The following is a 23,740-nucleotide window of genomic DNA, read 5'->3' as shown; positions in this document are numbered from 1 at the left end:
ACTTTTGTATTTGTATTTAATTTTCTAATAAATATTTCTACTTTGGTGTACAATTAATTTAGTATAATTGTGTATGTATTCAATTTTTACTTTTTTTATTGTAAAAGGTAAAAAAAAACAATTTCATAAACTCTAAATGAGATCAGTCCACCATCCAAAATGAGAAAATCTTCTAAACTTTCTCTATTGCAGTTCAGCAAATATCAGCAACATTCCCAAAATATATACGGCTTCTCACCAAAAATCAAGGCTATTTTTTTTTGCACGTAAATATTGTGAACATGAACGTGCAAAAAGTTGTGTTGCACAAGAACATTTGTAAATCAAATTATCTTTTAGCAAATGTGACTGATGTCAAATTAAAAAATGACTTTTTCTTCAGTAGATGAATTTAAATACAAAAAAATACTTAACGAGCATTTCTTATTTTTTTAAGTGAACCATGAGCTTTAATTTAACTTAAAACTTAATACAAACAGCAACATTCCTCCACTGGAAACCATATAAACGGGTGTAGCAGCGATTCCACTAACATTCTCTTTATTCTGCATTATGTACAGAAGATCCTATTAAAATTCTTTATACAATATTTACACATTGCATGTCGAGAAAAAAGCAGGAGCGCATTAAATCAGATCTTGTTGCTGCGTGGAATCGCTTTCTAAACAAAAAGACGCAGTTTCTTTCCCAACGACAAACCGATCAACATCTGCACCACGAATTATTGCAGGAAGTCCAAATTTAAGAGAAAGGTGCAACAAACCTGACGAAATATGGAGCGGCTACTTTGAACATAAAGAGGAGAATGAAGAAGAATTTGTAACAGCTGGAAAGTCTGGCTTTATTAAAATGGGGAAAAAAACATTGAAAATTGTTTTAATTAATGCCATTTGTTCCAGATCAAGTAAAAAAACAAACAAAAAACTTTCAAAACATCTTATTTCTACAACAAATATCTACAAAAAAAAACTACACAGCAGTTGAGCTGCTGCACCTTCAATGAAACATGGATGAACAGAAAACAGGGATTTCCATTCCTGTGCGAGTTGAAGGGGAAAAACAAGACACAAAAATGGCAAAAAAGCTGAAAAGATTAATATGTAAGAAAGATGTGATTGAAACAATTTAAGATGCATGCATGGACTTGAATTACATGGAAGATCAAAGGAATTAAATTAACATTAATTACTTAAATGTGTCAGGAAATCATAAAAATTGGAATAAAAATAAATAAATAAGTCATTAATCGATTAAAAATACCAATAAATTCCATGTTAGAACTCACCTAAGGCCAGTGGGCGGGGCTAACAAGAAAATTCTGCTTTTATGAAGTCTACCAATCAGGTGCTAGGTCCGGCCCACTGGACTTTGACACGTGAGTTTGATAAACTGAACATAAATTTAAGACCATGAAATATTGAAAAATGCATTTCTTACATGAAATTAACATGTATTTTTAATCAAATAATTTATTTAATTCTAATGTTAGTAATTTAATGACACATTTAATGCTTTATTCATTTATTTTGTCACCTTTGGTCCTCCATAGATTTATAGTCACAGTATGTTAATGTGCATTTTTGTTAAAAAAAAAGAAGAGACTCCCAAAGAGAAAAACAAAGACTTAAACTCTTTTTGGTTGACATTTCCTAACCTTTTCCTCTACTTGATCTGAAAAACGACATTATTTACAACAATTCTTCAGCTGAAAGCCAGGAACCTCCAGTTAAAACTGCTTTACGCCAAACCTGGGACTTTTCTAACAGACAAATATCCTCCATGACTGGAAGGGGGTTTGTCCCGTCCGTCAGCGGCTGCCCGACGCAGAAACAGTCCAAAAACATCTCCCGACAGCCCGAGTCCAAATCCACACCTTTAGAAACCTGAGCCTCTGGAAGGCAAGAGAGGAAGAGAGGCAACGAAGGACCCGAGCGGCCGCAAGTCGACTCAAGAGTTCCTGCTGGTCCTGATCGGCACGCCTGAGTCCAAACCCGCGGATCAGTTGTCTGAGGGCGACGATGAGGAGGGGGCCGTCTCCAGCTTGCGTAAGCGGCGCCTCCTCAGCTCGGCTGCGTTTGGTTCTCCGTCCTCGTCCTCCACCTCTCCTTCGTCCAGGTTTTCTTTTCTTTCAGTGTCCAGAGCAGAGGAGGTGGAGTCGGCGGGGAGAGAGGAAACTGTGGCGGCGCTCGCTTGATCGGCTGGAGACAAAAACATTCATCCATCAGGATTCTAGGATGTACAGAGCAAGGCTGTAACGACTACTCAAATACAGAGTTCACTCGCTATATCGTCGAGGTTTCGCTGATTATTTTCAGTTCAACATGTTTTGTTTTTTTATTTTTGTAACAGCACACTGTGTTCTGAATCCTGATTGGCTGTTGTCAATCGATCTCTTCCATACGTTAAGTTTGCCAAATACAATTAAATCCTCAATCGTGATCAGATCTTTGTTTTTATTCTATAACTTGTTTTTGGATTTGTTAGAAAATAATACAAAACAAGTTTGTTTGTATTAAACTGATAAATATCATTTATTTCTTTCTAAATTTGTGTTTTGTTGATTCGGATCTCCTGTTCTAAATTAAAGAATAAATAATGGTAATTCAAAAGATATTGTAATTTTTATACATCCAGTAAAAAGGCAAATGTATAGAAAAGATTATATATATGATTTTATATTGATGATATTTATTTGTGAATTGAACTTCCACCTATCGCAGATGTTCCTCCATGTTATTATCTAAAGCTCGAGTTCGTTACATCAACATCCTGATCAGTGAATCCACTGTGCGGATTGACTGGATCACTCACATGTGGATGAGCTCTTCTCAGAGCTGCTGGAGGCGGCAGGAGCCTCTGGGCGGTTCGTGGCGTCAGCAGAGCTGCTCTCAGCCCGAGGCGGACTGGGGAGAAAAAACATCACAAACGTCAATCCTTTTTTTTTTATTTTAGAATTTCACATTTCACTGCTCAAGTATTTGATCTTAATTTTGAAACATAAAGGGTTTGTTTACGTGAGCGTGGTCACGGTGCTGAGGTAGTGGTGGATGTTGAGCATGGCGGCGTCCAGCAGGGTGTGGATGTTCTGGAGACACTGCAGCCTGGCCTCCAGACCTCGCCGCCCCTCAGCCTCCAACTCCCTCAGCTCTTCCTCCGACAGGCGGGACAAAGAAGGAGGCGGAGGAGGCATGGATGACACTGCAACAATGCAATAGAGTGCAGAATTTTGTTTGGAGTCAAATATGTAGGACAGCAGCAAAATAAACAAAAAATACATTTTCTCAATTCCATTCATAGGAATAAGTTTGGCCCAACAACAGACCAAACAGCGAGCGATTACAGCGGCGTTTCCAGTAGGGATGTCCCCATCAGGAATTTTTTGGGCTCAATCTGATTCCGAATCATTTGATTACGAGTATCTGCCAAAACGAAGATCCGAAACTTTTGTAACACATTTTAAAAAGGGACAAATTTAATAAACGTTAATAATTTTCCCTTTTTAACATGTTGTGATCTGTTCCTGACATGCAGACTTCTAGTAGAGTATTTATCCAGAGGAACAAACTTGACATTTAAAGCTGGTCATATTAAGAGTAAATTAAATTTCTAATACTACAGCTAGATTTTGCCAATAATTTCCTGAAACGATTTGATTCGACTCACCAGAGCCTGGATCGATTCGATTCATATTTTTTTATTCAATTTTGAGTTTACAAGGCTTACATATTTAGACAATTTTGTTTATAAATGTTCATTATCGCTTAGATCAATTCAGATCGATTTAATCCAGCCAGCCCTATCCCATACCGATTGGGAGATAGCATTCGATACTGATCAAGTCATCGACCACATGATTGGGACGATTTATTGATCATGTGATCGGATCAGGACATCTCTAATTTCCAGATCTACTCTTAAAGACCAACTCTGATGAAAGTGTTTTTTTAATGATGGAGGACATAGAAATCCAATTTTAAGCGTAATACTCCTTATATGAGTATTTATTTATTTAAATTATTGTGAATCAGAACAGATGATAAAGTCCTTTTTTTTTTTTTAATAAAGAGAACATTTGTGACAGAAAATAGGCTAGACGGGTCTCAAGCTTCCTGCTCCATTCTGATTCATCCACTTGCAGATGACTAAATCTTTCTAACAAGCTGCTGCTTTACAGAGACTATGTCCTAAAAATGATCGTTTTGGCTAAAACCTGTAGAATCATGAATAAAACACCACTGGGAACGCTTTGAAAATAGATTAAAAGATGATCAGAGTGGGTCTTTAATCCATTGAAACAGTATTTTTCTTCATGATGATCATCAAGACACTTTTTCTTTTGAATTAAAAGTGACTAACCCGATCATTACCTCATTTATTGAGGCCTCAGGTTTTGGAAATAGTCATAAAAACAAGATAAACAGAAAAAAAAACTTTTCCGCTAAAGATCAGATATATCCCAGCATGTGTTTATCAATTACAATAATCAGATTACTCCCCGTTATCAAATTTTAGAGAAAATGTAAATGGGCTTTTTGAAAACTTGAGCTAACATTTTATTTCCATCCATGAGGCCTTCTCAAAATAAATCTCCAACAACAAGGTTTGGAAGGGAATAAATCCAGAAGGTTTGATTTTTTGTAGAAGTATAAAAACAAAATGAAATAACTGAGCATTGAATCTTACCGAAAGGAGGTGGAGGAGGCATGGGCAGCCAAGGAGCGCTGGGGAATGGAGGAGGAGGGAAGGAGAAGGGGAAGCCTGGGAACGCTGATCCTGGAGCAGCTGCTGCTGCAGGAGGAGAGGCGTCTGCAGGAGACGAGGATGTGGGCTGGCTGCTGCCTGCTGGAAAGACAACAAACCAACTAGAAATGTAAAAATCCTTAAAAAAATGTGAAAATTTAAAGCATAAATTAATAATCTTTTAGTGACATCACTCAAAGCCTTTTTGGACTTCTGCAAATCCTTTAGATGTTGCTATTTTGTACAATTCTCTAAATAATTTAGAAGCAACTGGACTTTTGGATCTTGAAAATGTATTATAACATATTTGCAAATCAAAATGTCAGATTCCCCTAAACACTGTGTTAGCTTTGCTGCACAGGTATGGAGACAGTGGTTCTGACCTGCACTTTGTGATGCTTCCGAGCTGCTCGGTGGGGCATCGGCGCCTCCAGGAGCTGCAGCTGCAGCAGCAGGTGGGGGCACAGGAGGGAAAGGACCCCAGAAAGGGAAGACACCAGGAGGGAAGCCCGGCAGCATGCCTGGAGGGACTGGAGGGAAGATTTGTGTTTACACACTGCAAATAAAGCGTAAAACATTCAGGTCAAGATGTTTGTTCTCTGCAGAGTTAAATTAGAGAGTTGGAGGAGTTCTTCTTGGGAGTTGAGGGTGCCCACAGATGACCTTGTGAAAGCTTTATTAAACTACACAAACTGCATAAAGGCTGGACCTTAGATCACAAAAAAAATGTTCACGGACCGTCCTGTACGAGGCTGAAGAGGACGCAATATTTTTTTTTCTTCTAGTTTCCCTTAACTTTTGAAGGTACAGTTTATCTTCATCCTCTGTAAAATATCCACAGCTGCCTTAAACTTCATTTGTACACTAAATTTTGTGTAGGAACCATTAAAATGTGACAGATTTTTCCTCAACTCATCACTGTCAAAATGGAAGATTAAAAAAAATAACTACAATGGATACAAAAAAAAAGAAAGGCCACTAAAACTTTAGTTTTCTAGCAGCATCCCGGTAACATTAGATTGTTTGTTGCTGAATACTCTGCATTATTATTACGGTGTGTGAGAACAACCGTCGTATGAAATCTTCTGTTTCCTCGATGGATCTTTTATGACAAAAGACACTTTCCAAATATTTTTTTCTAACTTTGCTAGCTTGAGGGTTTCATTTTAGCTGTCGAAGCAGCCGCTTTAAGAAAGTAACGGATGGATTTTTGACACGGGACCGAACATCTCGAATGAGCAGGATGCGGTGGGGAAAATCCAATCGTTTTTCAAAATAAAACTTTAGTCGGAATCAGATTATGAATAAAATGGAAAAACTGGAGTTTTTTTTTTTTTCCTCTGAGACCCAGCAGAAGAACCACTGCTTTACACCTCAGTCTCACCATTGGGGGGCGGAGCTGCAGGAGCATTAACCGGGGCTGCTGGCGCAGGGGGCGGAGCCTGAGCTGGGGCCTGCGTTTGATTGTTGTTGGTGGCTCTGAGGACGTCCATGCGACACGTAGGACAGGTCTGCTGTCTCTGGAACCAAGAGCGCAGGCAACTGTGGAAGAAGAAGAAGTGAGGAAACTTTTTTTTTTACTTCAAAAACATTTTTTTCAGTGTCGTAAAATTGTTGAGTCCAAAAGGGATCTAACCTGGAGTGGAAAATGTGATTGCACGGTAGTTTCTTGGCGCCGGTGACCATCTCCTCTCGGCAGATGATGCAAACGTTGTCGGAGGCCTGCAGATCTTCAGGGGTCGCATCAGGATATCTAAATGCAAGAAAATGAGACATCAAATAATCCACTATATTTATGGACTTATAATTAAACCAAAAAATATTTAGCTTCAAAAAAAGAAGGGATAGAACAAAATCCTGAGCGAATGAGAAGCGGGTTTTTACTCACAGTGTGTTCATGTTCCGGATGGCTCTTCTGGACATGATTGCATCAGTTACAGCTTTCTTAAACTGCCTGAAAAAAACAAGTTCAGAGCTGCATTAAACACAAACCTGAACATTTCCTAAACAATAACGTAGCTCCATCTAAGCTGGTCTGATGGTTTCATCGCTGATGAAGCAAAAACTAGACAATAAAGACGTTCAAAAGCTAAAGTTCTATGAAAGCTGAGCATCACTTCTCTCACCTCATGGCCAAATACATGGGCCGGATGGCAAACAGGGGGAAGGTGTGCACCTTTATCATGATGGTCATGAAAGCAACGTAGAGCAGCACTTTGATGAAGCCTGTAAAAAAAACAAAAACAAATATTGCACCTCAGCAGCCGACTCCGCTTTGGTTTGAACTCCATTCTCACAAACACAACACAGCACCTGTGAAGAGCTCCGTGTAGAGCATGTAGACGGCCTTGTTGTCCCATGGGTTCTCGCTCTGCAGGTCAACCGTGTGCAGAATGTACTTGATGAAGGTTGTGAGCACCATGGTCAGCAGGATGGCATACTGAGGAACATGCATAAGGAAGATGCTTCAACCATTGATGCTTCAACGGACTTACTTTTAGTCATTTATACAAAGTGAGGCACAGAACCCAGTAAAATATAAAGAAATTCTCAGCTGCAGAGAATATGAAGGTGTTGATGTTGTGCATCAAGTTAAAAAAAGTTTTAAGGGAGCAGATTTGTTTAATAGACCCAAATAAACCAAATATATTCTCCAGCAGAGAAACACTCTCCAGAACACATAGGAAGTAAATTATGATTAAAAACAAAAGATGTTAGAAATAAATGTAACATAAAGGGAAGAAAATAATACACAAAACACCAACATTGATGAAATTGCCAACAAATCAATTTTTTCATTGACTAGCTTTTGGAAATATTACTTCACATTTGTCTGGTCAATAAATAAATAAATAACCAACTGTAGTCTGTAGATGAAATAAAAAAAAATCAAATAAAGTTTGAAAAAATGTTTTCATAAAATATGTAGTCATGTACAGAAATTTATGGAGCCCAGAAGGAGTCAGGAGGTAAGAAAAATTAAAAAAGGTGGAAATATTTTAAGAACACAGATTTTTTTTTAACTCCGCTCTCAGCAAACACATTGCTTAACCTTGTTTTTTTCTTCTTATTTTATGCAGGCAATAACAAACTATTTCAGTTGAGGGTTTGGACCTCCATGGTCCTCACCTGGTAGGAATATAGTTGCCATGTTGTCAAATATTGTAAACTTAATAAAATAGTATCCTTTGGTCAGCAGACGTCACAACATAAAGTATAACTGTATGAATATTTTACACCGGATTCATCACAAAGTTAAGTCATCCGTTAGTGCAGAGACAACAAAAACAAGAGCACCATTTCAAAATGTGTGATTGGAAAACTGAATCAACAATTTGGTCATCATTCCTCTGACTTTTAGAAATAAAAAATATCCCTGAAAGGTAATAGGCTTCCTGATTTTTTTTTTCCAAATGAGCGATAAGTAAATGAGTATAAAGACAAACCTCGAAGCCAAAGACGAGCTGAACTGACGCTCCACGAGTGATGATGCTGTGGCAGGCATGATTGACGAACAAGAAGTCCATGACACCCAGCAGTCCCATGAGAGCTGCAGAAAACCACATCCCATCAAGAACAAGCACATGTAGATTCAACTGAACTGAAGTTTTTGATACATTAGAGACCGGGAAAGTTAAACCTTCAGATTTTAGTTTAATCTACAAACTTTCCTTAAGTTTTAAAACAGAACATAAATAATTTAGCTTTACAAATGGTGACAAAATGAGCTTCACTCCCAGCTTTAAAGGCCAAAATCACACAATTTTTCTGCCAGTACATAATGAGGCTAAAAATACAAATTAAACTTGACGTAGAGTTAAAATATATTTCATTTTGAAAGTAGGTATAAACTTTGTTTTAGGCTCCAATAATGAAAGAAAAGAAAATCTGAAAAAGACAAGAAACTCTTGGAGCTCATTTGCAATTTGTGGTTGAAGGGTGATGCCCTTCAAGGTACAACCTTGGAACATCTGGCTTCATGTGCACCAAAAATGATTTGCATAGAGTTTTATATAGTTTTGCTTCATTCAAGTGCAGCCAGGGGAAACCAGAAAACTGATAGAGTAGAAATGTCTGTGTAAAAGTCCATCTAGGATCATATCAAGCTCAGTTTAAGACATTTACTTACATAATACTCTCAGGTGAAAAAGCCAAGATATGTTTGGACTCCGTTCCATCTGAAAAAAAAAAAAAAAAAAAAAAGAAGAAGTTTTATGACCAGTAATAAGAAAACTATCACATCATTTTAGTAAAATATTATATTTATTTACTTTGCCCCTTTAAGTAGAGCAACTCTCTTTAAAAAAAAATACTTAAACATAAAAAATTTGCAACTTAAAATTATAGAAGTCACATACAAAATCCACTCGATCCTCAGCCAGCCAGTGGAAGCACTTCAGGAAGAGCAGGAGGGTGAAGAGGGCAACAAAACGTGGTGAGAAGTCATCTCTGAATACAGTGAAAGCCAGGCACGTCTCTGTCACTGCATACCATGAGCGCTCGATGAGATGCTGATGGAGAAAAGCAAAGTACACATGAACAATAATGCAGATACTTTCACTCCAAGAGTATTTCAGTCAGTAAGTTAGTAAGACATAACTTTACCTCCATCTCTGCAGCTCTCAGCTGTCCAAAAAAGACTTTCCTCATGAATTTTCCAAGCAGAAACACCAGAACAAACGCCTGAATGTATAACACCTGAAAACAAACCGGAATTTGTCACACATGCACAAAATACACAGACGTGCTTCATGTGAAATACTCTTACCGCCATGCTGGGGCTGCTCTTCGTGAGGTAGACCACAGTCGGGTAAAACTGGTGTTTGAGTAAATAAGCGTGAGCCACTACAGCTCCAGTCAACGCCAGACTGGTGGCAGTTACTAAGACGGCTCGTACCATTTTGGACTTTAGGTTCTACAAAAGAAAAACAAATCAAAGCAAACAAACATTATTTATTGCATTTTAAGTCATGATGCAATAAACAGACAATGCTAAACATGTTGTCTTGTATTTTATGTGAAAATGCATTAAAAAAAGAAGATCAGTCACAAATGGAAATAAATAAAAAAAATCAAAAGCTCAATAGTTAGCTTATTCCACATGTTGCACAACATTCTTTAAGTATTGTTAGATATGATCACAGTACAAATAAAATATATAGTTATAAACAAAAAGTGTATTGTACTTGAAGTTTAAGAAAAATTAAGCTTTAAAAAAAAAAATTCCTCTAGGATCTTCTAGGGATCATTAGCAATTGATTAGCCGAATTACATAGACTTTAATTGAGAGTAGCTAATTTATTGCTAATTATTAGAGCATTTCTTACCTGTCAAAACAAATTCAGCAGCTGCAAAAACCTTGTAGCAGGAAATGTTTTAACTAAGTCCATATGAGTCGTATAATGATTATTTTTACAACTTTTTTTTTAGCAGAGGTGTTAGCAAAGGTCGACCCAGCCTTTCTTTGCAAACCGTAAACAAACAAAGGTCAATTCGTTTTTTACATCAACGTAGACAGAAACAAATCAAAGCAGGAACTTAACTAAAATAAGAGAAACTACTTTCTCTTTTTGCAGAAGGAAAAACCCTTCTATCCACCAAGCTAATTCTAAAAACCAAGTTTCGAATTTGCGGCCAACCTTCAAAAAAGTGGCTAAATAATGAACACAATTACTTTCGAAGACAGCAGCTGAATCCACAACAAGCAGACCATCCTAACTCCTCATCGTAACGTTATTTTTATTGACAGACTCGCTTGTCAACATAGTTTTGCAGCTTAAGTTAGCACTGCTAGCTTGTTTTAGCTAGCTAATTAGCAGCTGTCACTTCACTGCGGAACTCACCGATACGACGCCCGAGGAAGACTTGGCCTTGGTGGATAAACCAGCAACCCCTAAACTAGTGGAAAATGTTTGTTGTTACCAGCTAGTCCATTTCAAGCCCATCATGAACGCCTCCAAGTTATAGAGAAAATCCTGGGCCGTGTTCGTCTACGTGTTTATCTTTGGCTTGCTCCCTGCGAGCCACCTCACATCCGGTTTTTACGGCAGTCCAACCAAAGAGCAAATTCTAGTCAATCTCACTTCCTGCTTCAGATTTCCAGTTTTAAAAAAATAATTTTATTTTTAAATCCGGACGAAGTTTTTTCACCCCCGAAATTATTTCAATTACATTATTAGATATTGGATATACATTTTTTTTAGGAGTATTACGGTAAAAGATTTACGTGGACCAATAGAAAGTTCGAAATACAACCCAACCAGTTACGTCATGAAACAGTTAAGTCTTCATAATCTATAAATTTAGAAAGTGTATAATGAATATTTAAACATTAAAATAAAGGAAAAATAAAGAAAACAATAAAAAAATAACTTTTTACATATTTTATTTCTAATTACAACCAAATTTCAACCTGTTACTAAACAGTTAAATTAATATTTAATCTTAATCTTCAATTTATAGAATAAAAACAGCTTCTTAAATTAGAATTTAAATGTATAGTTAAAGAAAAAAAATGTGACAACGGCATGATAAAAAAAATATCCAATTTAAAGATGCTAATATTCTGTTTTTATTTTCTTATTTTGATATTTTTATTAACACTATATTAGTTTGACCACTATCTTAGCAAGGACAGTTTTTCCTTAAAATGTTTTTTTAGCTGTTTGTTAATATGAATGTCTTATTTTTTGTGGTCAAATCGTTAAAAAAAAAATAAAACTCAAGAAAATTGTACCAAATATGAATGTTTTAATTAAGTTTCTGAAACTCAACGTGATTTCAACTCCTTGACACCTGTTAATTAAAAAAAAAAAAACACTTTGGCTTCATAATTCTAGTTGGAAATAAATTCAGGCATCAAGGGGTTAAAACTGCTTCTGGCTTTTATGTCTAAGCATCTGATCACAATCAGACAAGTTCCAACAACCAAAATGAAAATGAAAATATTTCATGCGTTGCTCTTTCCATTAGTAATAAAAGTATTGACAGGCGCCACACCTGAATAACAGAAACATGAGCAATCCCCGTTTCCACAGAACCAGTTTATTTCAATGAGCTCATGAAGCAAACTACTGACATAATGCCTTGGTACCCAAGCCAAAATTGAATATGCCTTCACAAAATCCATGAGTGCACAATATTGTTAATACAGTGAGTATGGAAAATACAGCCACTCTTACTTGAACTTGAGAGTACAAACACAATCCATAACTGTAGTGTCCATTCTCTGATTACACAGCGACTAATTCTATTGCAATAGATGTAACATTCATAATGTTAGCTTATGGCATGTTAAACTTGTTCAGTGATCTCCCATATCATTAACTATCGTGTGATGGCATACATATTTTTTAAAGGCAGTAGCTCAGTGTTCATTTCTAGCAGTAGAGACTATAAAATGAAAAAATGTTATCAGAGTTTTAAAGGTAAACAAAAGCGCATTGAAAACAATAAATTGTGTTCAATAAAATTCAAATTCAGTCAGACGCAGAGTAGTGAGAGATTGGCTTAATTAAAAACTACACATAAAACACATTTATCAAAAAAAAAAACTTGAGGCAAAAATGAATGACAGCCACAGGCTCAACAGTAGAGACTGAATTCTTACAGATCTTCGTCAGACAGTGTGTCCATGTTTCTGCAACTTGACCGTTTTGTAGGGATTTTTTTGTCCAGGTATTTTCTTGCACTGGTTTGTTGTTTAAACAAGTGGATTCTGGCTGCAGCTGCTGTTGAATTTCAAGCCAGAGTTCAAAATCCCTTCCAGAAGTAAAGTGTAAACAGTTCATCCACTCGATTTTAAATTATAAATCATTGAATGGGGACAAGTAAAACATAAAAAAATGAAGAGGGAAAGAAAAAAAAAAATGAAAAAAGTTAAAAGGCTTTTCCGAGCTCCCATCATTAGGACACAGACGAAATAGGGTTGAGGGGTGAACCCATTTGTGTCAGCACTTTATCCAGCCACTGCAGGGGCCCGTTCAAATGCATTTCAATCCAGCAGGGGGTGCTGGTGACATCCTGCCGATGATACTCTGCTCCCCAGCCCTGAGAGAAGGCAGAGTTAAAAACACTTCTGTTAAACATTTGACTAAATTGAATTTTTTTTTTATCTTAAAGAAACTTTTACCTTGACGAAACTCATCCTAATCGTACACATCTTGGTAAGCTCATAGACCGCCTCAAAACCCTCATTGACCGACTTGGCCAGGAGTTGAGCAAACTGCTGGTTGTTGAAAATGCGAAGGCTGCATCCGCTGGGGATCTTGCACACGGTGGTGGGATGGAAGTTGTGTTGGAAATTGCAGTTACGACTCTGGACAAAAATGCTGGTGTCGCTCAGGCACTCTGCAAACACCTCCCCGGCCACGTAGTACAGGTGCACCCCTGTTTAAGGAAAAAGTGCATCCGTTCACTACAGATGGAACAGTTGTAATGTATGTAAAAGTTGTACGACACAATCACAAAAGCCTACAGATCATTAAAAAGTTGTACCTTTGCCAATATGCCTGCGAGTGTTCTCAATCGTGGAATTGCGGTTGACGTTTGACAGCAGCCCAAGGCAGAAGCGGTTTTTGTTGTTTTCAGGGTTAGTGAAGCCATCCACGATAATACTGGATAGCGAGGCATGGTAAGCCTCGCCGACACGATTGTTAAGTTCATAGTAGACGATGGAGCACCAGTGACTTGGCTCCTCGTACTCCACTGAGTGCAAATCTAGGAACATAAACAGAAGCGGGGCAAACGTTAATACTCCACTAACTCTAACGCTGCGTACACAACTTAATGTACAGATGCAATCAGAGGTCTAAACTTTGAATCAACCAATCATAACTCCGCTTTGACCCGTGACGTTTTGATGATTGTGACAATAATAAATAAAAAAAAAGTCTTCTAATTTTATTCATATTTCTCTAACAACTTTTCCGACAGCAAGTCATCAAACTGGGTCACAGAGAGACAGAAGTACCGCTGAAAGCGTCCATTTTTCAGATATGTATTGGCAAGAATCTGACGATATATGTATCGTGATACACGTCACACGATACATATCACAATATATCCCAACACTGTTTTAGAACAATTTTTCACTTTTTTTTTGGCTAAAGAGTAAGGCTTAGAAACAAACTAAGTCATACGAAGTAGCACATGTCTCACAACAACAAACCGTACTGGTAGAGTCTCTGAATGATCTCATGAACACAGACAGACACATCACCTTCATACAGCTCTTTAAAAAAAACATTAACTTTATCTCCAAAGAGTGGTGTGAACACAAGCGCAAAAAAAAGCTTATGGAGTCAAAATAAACCGTATTTTGAAAATTCCGTTTCATTAACTAGAAGTAAAAACAATCTAAACAAGCTCCCTCAACTGTGTAGCGCATTTTGAGGTGTAATATCGAGGAGCTAAGATATAGTTTATTTGCACTTTTTCTCGTTTCACCTCTTTAATTCGTTAAATTAGCAACACCTGGGTGAAAGAATTTAAGCACCAGCTCACTAAACTGTTTATTTTTGTTGTCCATCATATTTGCTACTTTCCTAGCACTTTGTCTCTACCTTTTCCCGCCCTTTGTTGATGAGGTTATTCAACATTTAGAAAGTAAACATTACTTTCTCACTGGTTTCGTAAAAAGAAAAAAACGGGATGAAGTGGGGCATTAAAATATAAGCAGAATTACAACCAGGGGTTTTGTGAGTCCAAATTAGAAAAAAAGTTCAAAAAGATGACAAAATTAAAACACTTTGTTTTGTCAGGTTGGCTCCAACAGAGAGCCAGAAGGTGTGGAAGACCCGTCCAGATAATTAATCCTCTACAGTCGTCTTTAATGCAACGCTCATTTGACTTTCCAGCTCATAAACTTTGTAGATCAATACCATAGATAGTTTTAACAGTCCAATGTTTGTAAAGAGCATCTTAACCACAACAAAGATGCTGTAGGAGATGGTTTAAACTTCAGATGAGGCCGAACGAAAAATCTTTTTTTTTTTTTTACACCCTTTATCACTGAAGATGTTCCCTCAGAACAGAGTTCCTCTCTTCCACATTCTTCTTGAAAACATTCATATTGGGCAAAAGCCAAAGACTTTCTTTGATCTGCTCCCTTTCTGCCTCCCAGTTCTCCTTCAGGCTCTTCCTAAATTTGCTACAGATATGACCAGAACATTGTTCTACAAATGTCCCTAAAAAGTCGTCTTCCCTCCAGATGTGTTTTCCACTATTTACATTACAACGCTAAGACAGATCAAATATTCAACTTTGGGCGGTGCAGCTGTGAAGCTAATTGAGTGTGATTCTCACCTCCTCTACCGATGTTCTGAGACACAAGGCTGCTGCTTGTTTCCATGGACTGGTTTTCCTGGCCCAGCTGCTCATCCGGGGGCATGTAGGCTGGGGGTGGGGTGTCAGCTGGGACATTAGGAGGCAGTTAGCAAGGATGAGACCAGTTGTTGGTGCTGGCAAATGGTTGTAACATAAAACACACAAAATGTGCGCACACACACACACCTCCCTTGACTCAGACAATCATCACTGGATCTGTGCCCCGGAAACGGGAGTCAGATTACACTTATGCCTCACTTTTGAGCCACATGCTAACCAATTCCCGAAAGGCGCAATCTGAGCGTTTGTAGTCATGACTCAAAGTGAAGTGGAGAACACAGGGAGGAAAACCTTTAATGAGGCTTTAAAGAGCAGATGGAATCACATTATAGCAGCAAAAGTTGCCATTTAAAGCGATTTTTGCAAATAAACTGGATTTATCAGCAGAGCTGGACTGGAACGGAGCACCAGAACCAAAGCAGTTTGACACAAAAAAGGGCTCGAACCAACCAATACTACAGAGTGAGGCCGGACCTAGAGAAATACTGATGTGGACACTGTTAAAACTGGCTTTTCCTCCGTTATGGGCCATTGACTGTATAAAAAAGTGGACCTCTCTTCCCTGGCTTTCCAAACAGGAAGTACCCACTAGCTCCAAGAAGCTAAAATAAATAGCTATCACTCAGTCATTGTATTTCTCAGAATGACCCGTCTTGATCCGATAACAATTTTATCTGTTGTGGAACTTATAAACTGTCAAATACAAAAAAGGAAATTAAAAGTCAATTCAGTCGCCAGTATTTTCCATATGGACGCCACAATGTTGGAGCCAGATGTCATCAGAAAGCTCTCTGTCTGAGCCAATGTTTCTATGGAAACCACTCTTGTCAATCAATAGCAGGAATGGTAGAATCTGTCAAACGTTGGGCATGGGGGCCTGCAGGCACCACCCACTTCTATTAAGACCCTTGATTAGCCAGTTTATAATTTGAAAACCTTGCACTACAGACAAAATATCATTAAAAACATTAGGATTATCCAGAACATGTTAAGAAGGTATCAGAGCAAGGATGGTTAAAGTCTAAGGGATTTTGGCTTCATGAAGCCAGCAGGTACTTCCTGTTTGGAACACGAAGTTCAGTTTTCATTTACAGTCAATGGTTTGGACGTGTCAAGAATTTACCATAAGATTAAACCATCTTTAGGGAAAACAATCCAAGCCGGCTTAAAAAAAAAAAAAACACTTTCCTGGACTAGAAATTCCATTTTTCTTTGGTTCAATTTCCTGCACTCGACTGCAAATACCACCTTTTCCTCATATCATACAATTCAAATCGTCTCATTTGAGACCGACACATGTCAGAGCTTTGCTGCTCTACATTAGAGCGACAGCTGAGTCAAACAATAGCTTGGCGGGTTTCCCAGGGTCAGGAACATGAATGGCTTTGGCGTACCTGGGAGTTGGAATGGACTGGAGGGCCCCGAGCTGACAGGAGAGTTTGGGTAAGTACCACAGCTGGCTGGAGAGGGGGGATATGGAGAGTTGGGAGAAATGGAAAAAGAGCCACCACCGTTGTGCGGCTGTGGAAAGGACTCCGGAAAGGTGGCGTTTAGCGGCATGTGCGGCTCGTTGTGGGTGAGATTGCGAAACTGTGCGAGCAAACTGTGCTGTGGGTTGAACTCGCTGTGTCGTGGTACGAGGACAGGAGGCAGCACTGGAGGGCAGAAAGAAAGATCAAGAAAAACATTAATATGACATGAAGATATAAATTAAATGATGTTGAGTAAAAACCTGAAACATTAAATAAAGACTTCTGTTTGATCCTAAAATACAATTTTTTATTTGTTATAGTCACGAAGTTAAAGACCTATTAGCTGTCACACAAATGGGTGCAAGAAATTTGCTCTTTGCATTATAACCACATGAGAAAAATCTTTCAATAGAACTCTAGTGTGGATCAATCAATCAAATTCTAGCGTGATTTGTTTCAGTGGGAAAGATCTTAAAGTGACCAAAGACTGTAAGCAAACTAAAGTTGTGTTCACACCAAACCCAATTTCCAGATGCAATCAGAGGTCCTGCGGCAGGTTTTGAGCGTCAGGCGCAGGGTGATTCTCTAGCAGCAGTGTTTTGAGTGGCGAGGTGAAAACTCGGGGTGATGTTTCCAAAACTTTAAATATCTAAACTTTGGCAAAGAATTAACATCGAGTCAACCAATCAGAAACTCAGCTTTGGCCTGTGACGTGTTGATGACTAGACTAGTGGGTGGAGTCCAACATGACAAAGAAGCTGATTGTTGCCTCCTAAATTTTACAATATATATTTCTTTATTTGCATCAAGACTAAACTACATAACTACTACTACTAATTGCATACTTTATTTTTTCTCTCCTTGGACTAATCCAGGACAGCCAGTCATCAAACTGGGTCACAGAGAAAAGGAAGTACCGCTGAAAGCGCCATCATTCAGACCCAGCTCCTGCAGTAGGAGAATCTCTGAAAGATCTCATGAACCCAGACACAAAGACCTGATTATCAATGCTTTTGAAGAGTTCTTTAAAATAAACAATCTCTCAACATCATTCATGTCTTCCACGTAGTGATGAGGCTGAATACTTTTGACGGTAGCTCCTCCCACAAGTGGCGGGAGCAGTTTACAAAAACCCTCGTAGTCAAGTGTTGAGCTGCGAACCTGACGCCCGCCAAAACGAAGGTGCAGGACACGTATCGAGTTTGGTGTGAACATCCCATAAAAGTAGCCTTGCATTATGAACTACTACATAATTGGAAATTCGAAAACTAGTAAATAAAAAAAAGGAAAGTTTCTTTTTTAGAGTGGTTTTGCAAAGAACAAACTAAATAGAAAGACAATTCTCTTTTTATAATTTCAATACTCTCCAAATGTTTCCATCCCAGGATTTACTTAAGAGACATTTTTATACATTTTATTTATGCATCTTTAAAGTTCCTCACAGATTTTCTAAAACAATACAAAGCCCCTGTATCACTCTCCTTACGTTCACACTGTTCCTAAAAATGCACATGGTGTTTCAAAACAAATGAAAAGGGTTTGCTTGTTTGGTCAGCAATAAAGTTCTGGTGGACTTTCACACCTGCCCGCGCAATGCCAACTACCCAAACAAACGGCCAATAAAAAAAGCACCACATATTATTTATAGAATAGACTTTTGATGAATTTTCAATGGAATATAAACCAGTGTGTTGGACAATACCTTTAACAGAACATTCATTTTAGACACTCTAAACATGGAGAGATGAGAACAATTTCTTAGAGGATTTCCAGCTCCTGAGGCAAAAGTAGAAAGTGCAGTCACATGTCTAATTAGCCAACCATAATGTGACTTTGCTGAAAACAATCTAAACGTCTTCTGAGCTGGATGTAACAAAATCTGACAAAGGAACCAGTGATACATGAAACCGACAAGTATATTTGCCACCAGAGAAACACATCTGAAAGCAGCCAACAAAAAGGTTCCTCCTTTTTTATCTCAATGTGAAGGATGTTAAACTAGGCAGGATGGTTCACGAATAGAAAGTCCTGGGAGTTTACTCCGAGGGGTTTATGCATTTAGTGAGCCACTCTGATGCCACACCCAATCTGGAGTGCCTGAGGCATATAATCTAATAAGATTCTTAGAGCTAGTGATATTGATTTTCTGTGAAATGGAGGAGGCGGGTAGAACAGGCCAGTGATGACAGCCTCCTGACCTTTGTGGATTTGTTTACCAAGCTCTTCAGAACTCAGAGTTCTGAAGGATGAGTGCAGCTCGGTATCAGTTAGTCGACCGTACAGTTGAGAATTTCACTTTTAACGTTGGAGTTTAGACAAATGTGAACAATTTAAATGAAAATGTGTGAAATTTGCCAATAAAGTTTAATCTTTTTAAAATTTACAAATAAAAATGCATATTTAAAGCAATGACAAAAGTAAAAGTGCAAATATTTCAATGAAACTGATGGCTACTGATACTTACCAGGGCTCTCTACACGGTTGTAGTGGTATGGATTGATGCAGACCTCCTTCTGTTTGGAGCCAAAGGGATATTCACACCCCTCCAGGGGTTTCAGCTCATGGTGGGACTGAAGGTCCGGCCAGCGCCACACTCGACAGTAGATAACGTGAGGAAGCCCTTTCCTGTGAGAAACCTGCAGCCGGCCATCCAGGGATCTTGGAATGGTAACGCACTTGCTGGGTTGACCGGGGCAGCTCAGGGCTTTCTCCAGGTCTTCCATGGCGCCCTTCTTCTTTTTCAGCTTTTTCACAAGTGCATCCACAGCCTTTTCTGCCCATTTCTCTTCCTCGTCTCCTTGCTTCCACCCAAGCAGCCGCTTGACTGCTGGGCTTGTGAAAGAAAAGAGGCTAGACATGGACGACATCTCGGGCAAGGTGGTTTTAGCTCAAATCGGAGAGCTAGCTGCGTGGGGGTAAACGGCCGCCCTGCGTCCGTCCAAGACTCTCAAAAAAAGTAACAGTCCGAATGCTTGATCAACCAAACGAGCAGTGTAAAAAGCAAGCGTGTGGACAGAGATGAGGGTGGAGTGAGGAGACTAGCCTTGTCTGACCAAGGACAGGAAGCAGGGGAGGAATGGGAGTCAGCAAGCAGGACGCAGCTGCTGCTGCTCAGGAAAGGCCCTGCAGCAAGCTGACCGTAGTAGGGTCACCACTACTAACTGAGGGAAAAGTTTCAAACTGTAGATGCTGACATCAGGACGCAGCGGTTTTTGACTGAGTCCCCCCCCCCAAAAAAAAAAAAAAAAAGCCTTATAGGAAGACAATCATATTTCCAAAAAAACGCCTCCGCTCCTCTGTGTGATGCGTTCACCCAACGTGGTTCAGTGTGAAGTCACCACCTTTCTGCAAAATGAAAAAGAAAGTAGATGTTAAGAAAAATGAACTAAGAAACTATTTGAGGTGATTTTGAAACGTAAAAAAACAAACAAACGTTCCTCGCTTCACTAAACTCAATCAGGACCAAGATCTATGTTTTTAAAACTTCTTACATCATGTGACAAGCACTTGTCTTCATCAACAGGTTATTCGAGAAGTCTGCTGTGCTCTTTTCCTTCTATCTTACATCAGTCGTAAAAAGTTCCACCATGCTTGCTGAAACTTGAATGACTCAACTCTCCGAAAGGTGTTGCATTTCAAAGCTTAAATTCGATTTGAAAATACAAAGTAAAACATGAACATTTAGCCAAGCATTTGTAAATTTAGAAGAAAATAAAAACAGGGATTGACAAAATGAGTCTCCACACAGACAACATTAAAGAAGTTCAATTAAAAACCAACTAATTATCTCTAGAACTCTTTTAAAAAGCACTCCTGAGAGTTCTCTGTTTACATGCTCTCCTGCTAGCTTGCAGCCCCTCACAACCCCAATCTAACAGTACTGATACAACAATATTGGCGCTATCCAGCCACACAGTTTTGAGCCAGATGCCAGCTCAGATGAGGAAAAGGGATTTAGTAGTCTACAAGTGGATGGGTCAGATTGGAGCAACCTTGAACCTCACCAAAAGTATTTTTCAAATCCCACATGAGCTTCTTTAAAATGACTTTTTTGTTTGCTCCTAATTTACAACAATGAAAAAAAGAAATACTCAGAAATGCAATTTTAAGCATAATTTTCTTAATATACATCATCCACCATTAGAAAAATGTCACAATAGCATGTAAAAAAAACACTTTTTTTTGTCAGAGTGGGTCTTTGAGTTCTTAAGCAAAAATCTAACTGTATGCAGGCCAAGCAAATGAGTTCAAACATGTGCAGCCAGCTGTGTGGAAGTTTGGAAAACTAGCAGAGTCAAAAAGGATGTAAGTCGTTTCCTCCTCCATCTCATCTCTGCCCGATTCCTCCCTTCCAGACCACAGCTGTCCAGCAGCTCTTATTGCTCATTGTTCTACCTGCACTAAAAAAGCACCAGGAAACCAAACATGCCAGGACGTAAGAGAAAAGACAAAATGATCAACCGGCTGATGATTAGATGCATTTAATTGACCAAACCAACAAACTAATGTAAATTTTGATAAAAGATGGCCATAAAAGTTATATTAAAATCAGTAGCAGTTCACTGTTATCTTACTGTATATTTATCACCTAAGTAGTAAAAATCTAAATTTAAAAAGAGAGTTAAATAAGTAACAATTAACATGAATGTTTAAATATAAACACAGGAAGCACAAAAGTCACAACCTGAACTTAAAAAATAAAAGTACCCTTGAACATGGAAGCAACCTGTTTATTTTTCCGCCACTAATAATACAGATTATAAAAGCTCACAAAACAATAATTTATATTTCCAAACAACTACACTATCTGTGCTTTACAGCTTGATCTCTTAACAGATTCAATCTCAAAAAGGTCTATCCCGAAAGTGTTTGCGACTCTTTGATCTCTCCTACCGAGTCTTCCGGTACCAACACACAAACGTGTCCCCTTACACATCAAAATAACACAGGGAAACTCACTCTTCCGCTGGGAAATATCGTGGAAATGTCATCAAGTGTTGCTCGGAGAAAGGACAACATGGAAGAACAGTTCAGTCAGAAGAAAGCACCACCCCACCACCCAGACACCGAAAATTGAATCTACTGTTACACGAATATTTTTTATAAAAAGTGGCAAAACACACAAAAACTACACTTATACGTGTGTTTTTTAATCATCACAATTAGGATATGAAATAGTGAGCCCGACAAAGACAGTAAAGACAAAAGTTTATTTACAGAAAGTTAATGTACGGAGTCTGGAAAGTTTGCTAGTTAGCTTAGCTCTATTTTACAGAATAGCTTGATTAGCTTAAAGTTTGTTAGAGGCACCAGAACCGAACAACGTGAAATATAATACTACACAAAATATGTCGTCATGAAAACAAATCACATAGAAGTACGTTTAGGGCTAATATAATCAAGTTAAAGTCACATTACTCACTTATATTTTACTTTTTAAACTTCTAAAGAGTATCGCTAGGCTACAGTATGCTAGCTGCTAGCCGAGCCCTCCTCCGGGGAGACCGGAGCCTGCAGCCAGTCTACTGAGCTGATGAAGATCACCCGGTTCCACTTTTTAAAACCAACTTAAAGAGTCATTTTTACCTAATACATTAAAACAAACCTCAAAAGATGTCAGTGTTTTATAACGATAACATCAAAGCTTTATTCCTTACTCTCTTGATGAAAGATTGATCTTTTCCGCCGCTTCTTTCCTCCTTCTCCCCATGCCATGTCCTCCAAGTCCCGGAGACAAGTAGACTGGAAAGACCTTATGCGTATCCCTCCGCGGCACTGACAAACTAGTGCACGTCATGTACAAGGTTTTACTGATTGCTAAAAATCTCGTTTGCAAAAGATACGATTTAACATATATTATGCTTTGAAACTCTGATACGTATATATATTTTTATATTCAATATTGTTTGTCAGGGACGGCAAGAAAGTAAGTAAAATTTAATGAACTAATTTAGTTAAAAAATATGTAAAAGCTATACAGAAAATAAATATGCTTCAAACCTTGAAACAAATTACTAAAATATAAAAAGGAAAAACATTGCAGTTTATCTTACGTGCTTTGATATTTCGACGTCTGAAGAAGAAAAATCCTGCGCCGGCAGTGCTGCGGCTCTGGAACGTCTCACACAAGTTTGCTGGCTCCACTCTGTCTGGAGTGCTGTGGTTTGTTGTATTGTTGTCCTTTGTTGTCAGTTGTTCGAGACAGTCACCGCGTTGGTAATCCGTTTAACTTTAATTAATCAGACTGGCCGCTAAAGTTCCACAGCCTCTACTGTGGACGAAACACTGAGAAGAAGATACTCCTGGAGTAGTACCGTGGATTTTTTTTTTTTTTGGATGAAGTCTTCGGATTCTGTCATAGTTGTAGTGTCACGATTTAGCCACTAGATGGCAGCCATCTTTTTATGTTTTATTATTATTATTTCTATTAAAAATTAGAAGTGTTTATTTAAAACTGTTTCAGTAAACATAATAAAATAGTATATACAATGTGAATTTTCCTAATTCAATAAAAATATGAAAAATACTTTAAGTGTGTATTATAGTCCTAAATTGTATTGTTCATTTAATGACTTGTTAATTATAAATCATTTTTACAGTTAAATCATGTTACACAGCCATCTATATTAAAAAAATATTTATTTTAACAATTTAAATTCAGTGTAAATTTCTCTATGATAGAAAATTCAATAACACTGAAGAAAAATAAAGATATACTGAAATATTTAAGCTGAACAAAAACTCTTATTGGTGTTAAATACACACAATTAAGTTGCTTTTTCTTGATAATTAAAATACTTTGGAATTGTTAATTTAACCCCAAACTCTTCTTAAAATATTTACTCTAAATATGTCATGTTTCTTCCAGAAGATTCAGAGAAGCTGGCATTGGGAAATCCATGCTAGGACAAGACAGGCCACAAGAGGGCGCCAAAGTAGATTTAGGATTAATTAATACTCTCTGCATTTACCCAGTTTATATTTGTACACGTTTGCTGTGCTATTGTGTAGTCGAGGTACATCAGGAGTACATCAACATTCTCAAGGAACGAATCTGCGGCTGTGATGGATGGCAGAGTTGTTTTTGTTACAGAAATAGTCTAGTTTTTGGCGCAGCAGTGAGTGCAGTTTATTGTTTGCAG

General features: G+C 38.1%; 2 protein-coding genes across 4 annotated transcripts; both read right to left on the bottom strand.

The window, feature by feature from the left end:
* Positions 1 to 523: 523 nt before the first annotated feature.
* syvn1 (synovial apoptosis inhibitor 1, synoviolin) lies at positions 524 to 10,843 on the bottom strand. 2 transcript variants are annotated; one of them, XM_024283879.2, is made up of 16 exons: positions 10,584 to 10,843; positions 9,509 to 9,655; positions 9,346 to 9,438; positions 9,099 to 9,251; positions 8,870 to 8,918; positions 8,187 to 8,290; positions 7,054 to 7,180; positions 6,867 to 6,966; positions 6,629 to 6,694; positions 6,377 to 6,493; positions 6,125 to 6,282; positions 5,124 to 5,270; positions 4,684 to 4,839; positions 3,015 to 3,198; positions 2,812 to 2,903; positions 524 to 2,198 (listed from the first exon to the last, which is right to left on the bottom strand). In XM_024283879.2, exons 2-16 carry the CDS (start codon positions 9,638 to 9,640, stop codon positions 1,999 to 2,001), a joined length of 1,878 nt encoding a protein of 625 aa, XP_024139647.1. In that variant the 5' UTR covers positions 9,641 to 9,655; positions 10,584 to 10,843; the 3' UTR covers positions 524 to 1,998. The 2 variants fall into 2 exon arrangements, with proteins under 2 accessions (XP_024139647.1, XP_024139646.1); XM_024283878.2 differs by having other exon boundaries at positions 4,684 to 4,842; positions 10,584 to 10,840.
* A 921-nt stretch (positions 10,844 to 11,764) lies between these two features.
* On the bottom strand, positions 11,765 to 23,084 carry smad5 (SMAD family member 5). 2 transcript variants are annotated; one of them, XM_024283911.2, is made up of 8 exons: positions 22,652 to 23,084; positions 22,256 to 22,381; positions 19,063 to 19,943; positions 16,521 to 16,781; positions 15,046 to 15,153; positions 13,237 to 13,458; positions 12,872 to 13,128; positions 11,765 to 12,789 (listed from the first exon to the last, which is right to left on the bottom strand). In XM_024283911.2, the coding sequence occupies exons 3-8, from the start codon at positions 19,463 to 19,465 to the stop codon at positions 12,646 to 12,648; spliced, it is 1,395 nt and encodes a 464-aa protein (XP_024139679.1). In that variant the 5' UTR covers positions 19,466 to 19,943; positions 22,256 to 22,381; positions 22,652 to 23,084; the 3' UTR covers positions 11,765 to 12,645. The 2 variants fall into 2 exon arrangements, with proteins under 2 accessions (XP_024139679.1, XP_024139680.1); XM_024283912.2 differs by lacking the exon at positions 22,256 to 22,381.
* Between the last annotated feature and the right edge of the window lie 656 nt (positions 23,085 to 23,740).

The sequence above is a fragment of the Oryzias melastigma genome, linkage group LG10 (genome assembly GCF_002922805.2).
Source record: "Oryzias melastigma strain HK-1 linkage group LG10, ASM292280v2, whole genome shotgun sequence".
Taxonomy (NCBI): domain Eukaryota; kingdom Metazoa; phylum Chordata; class Actinopteri; order Beloniformes; family Adrianichthyidae; genus Oryzias; species Oryzias melastigma.
The sequence above is the reverse complement of the archived record's forward strand: the minus strand, read 5'-3'. Positions and strand labels throughout refer to the sequence as shown.

Bases quoted from the DNA above. Each gene is read 5' to 3' on its own strand.
- syvn1 (XM_024283878.2), bottom strand. From the start codon at position 9,640: ATGGTACGAGCCGTCTTAGTAACTGCCACCAGTCTGGCGTTGACTGGA. The intron at 8,919-9,098 runs GTATGTGACTTC...TTTTTTTTTCAG, and splicing joins CTGAGGATCGAGTGGATTTT to ATGGAACGGAGTCCAAACAT. The intron at 6,494-6,628 runs GTGAGTAAAAAC...TCTTGCATTTAG, and splicing joins ATCCGGAACATGAACACACT to ATATCCTGATGCGACCCCTG.
- smad5 (XM_024283911.2), bottom strand. From the start codon at position 19,465: ATGTCGTCCATGTCTAGCCTCTTTTCTTTCACAAGCCCAGCAGTCAAG. The intron at 13,129-13,236 runs GTACAACTTTTT...TTCCTTAAACAG, and splicing joins TCGCAGGCATATTGGCAAAG to GGGTGCACCTGTACTACGTG. The intron at 12,790-12,871 runs GTAAAAGTTTCT...GCCTTCTCTCAG, and splicing joins TTAGGATGAGTTTCGTCAAG to GGCTGGGGAGCAGAGTATCA.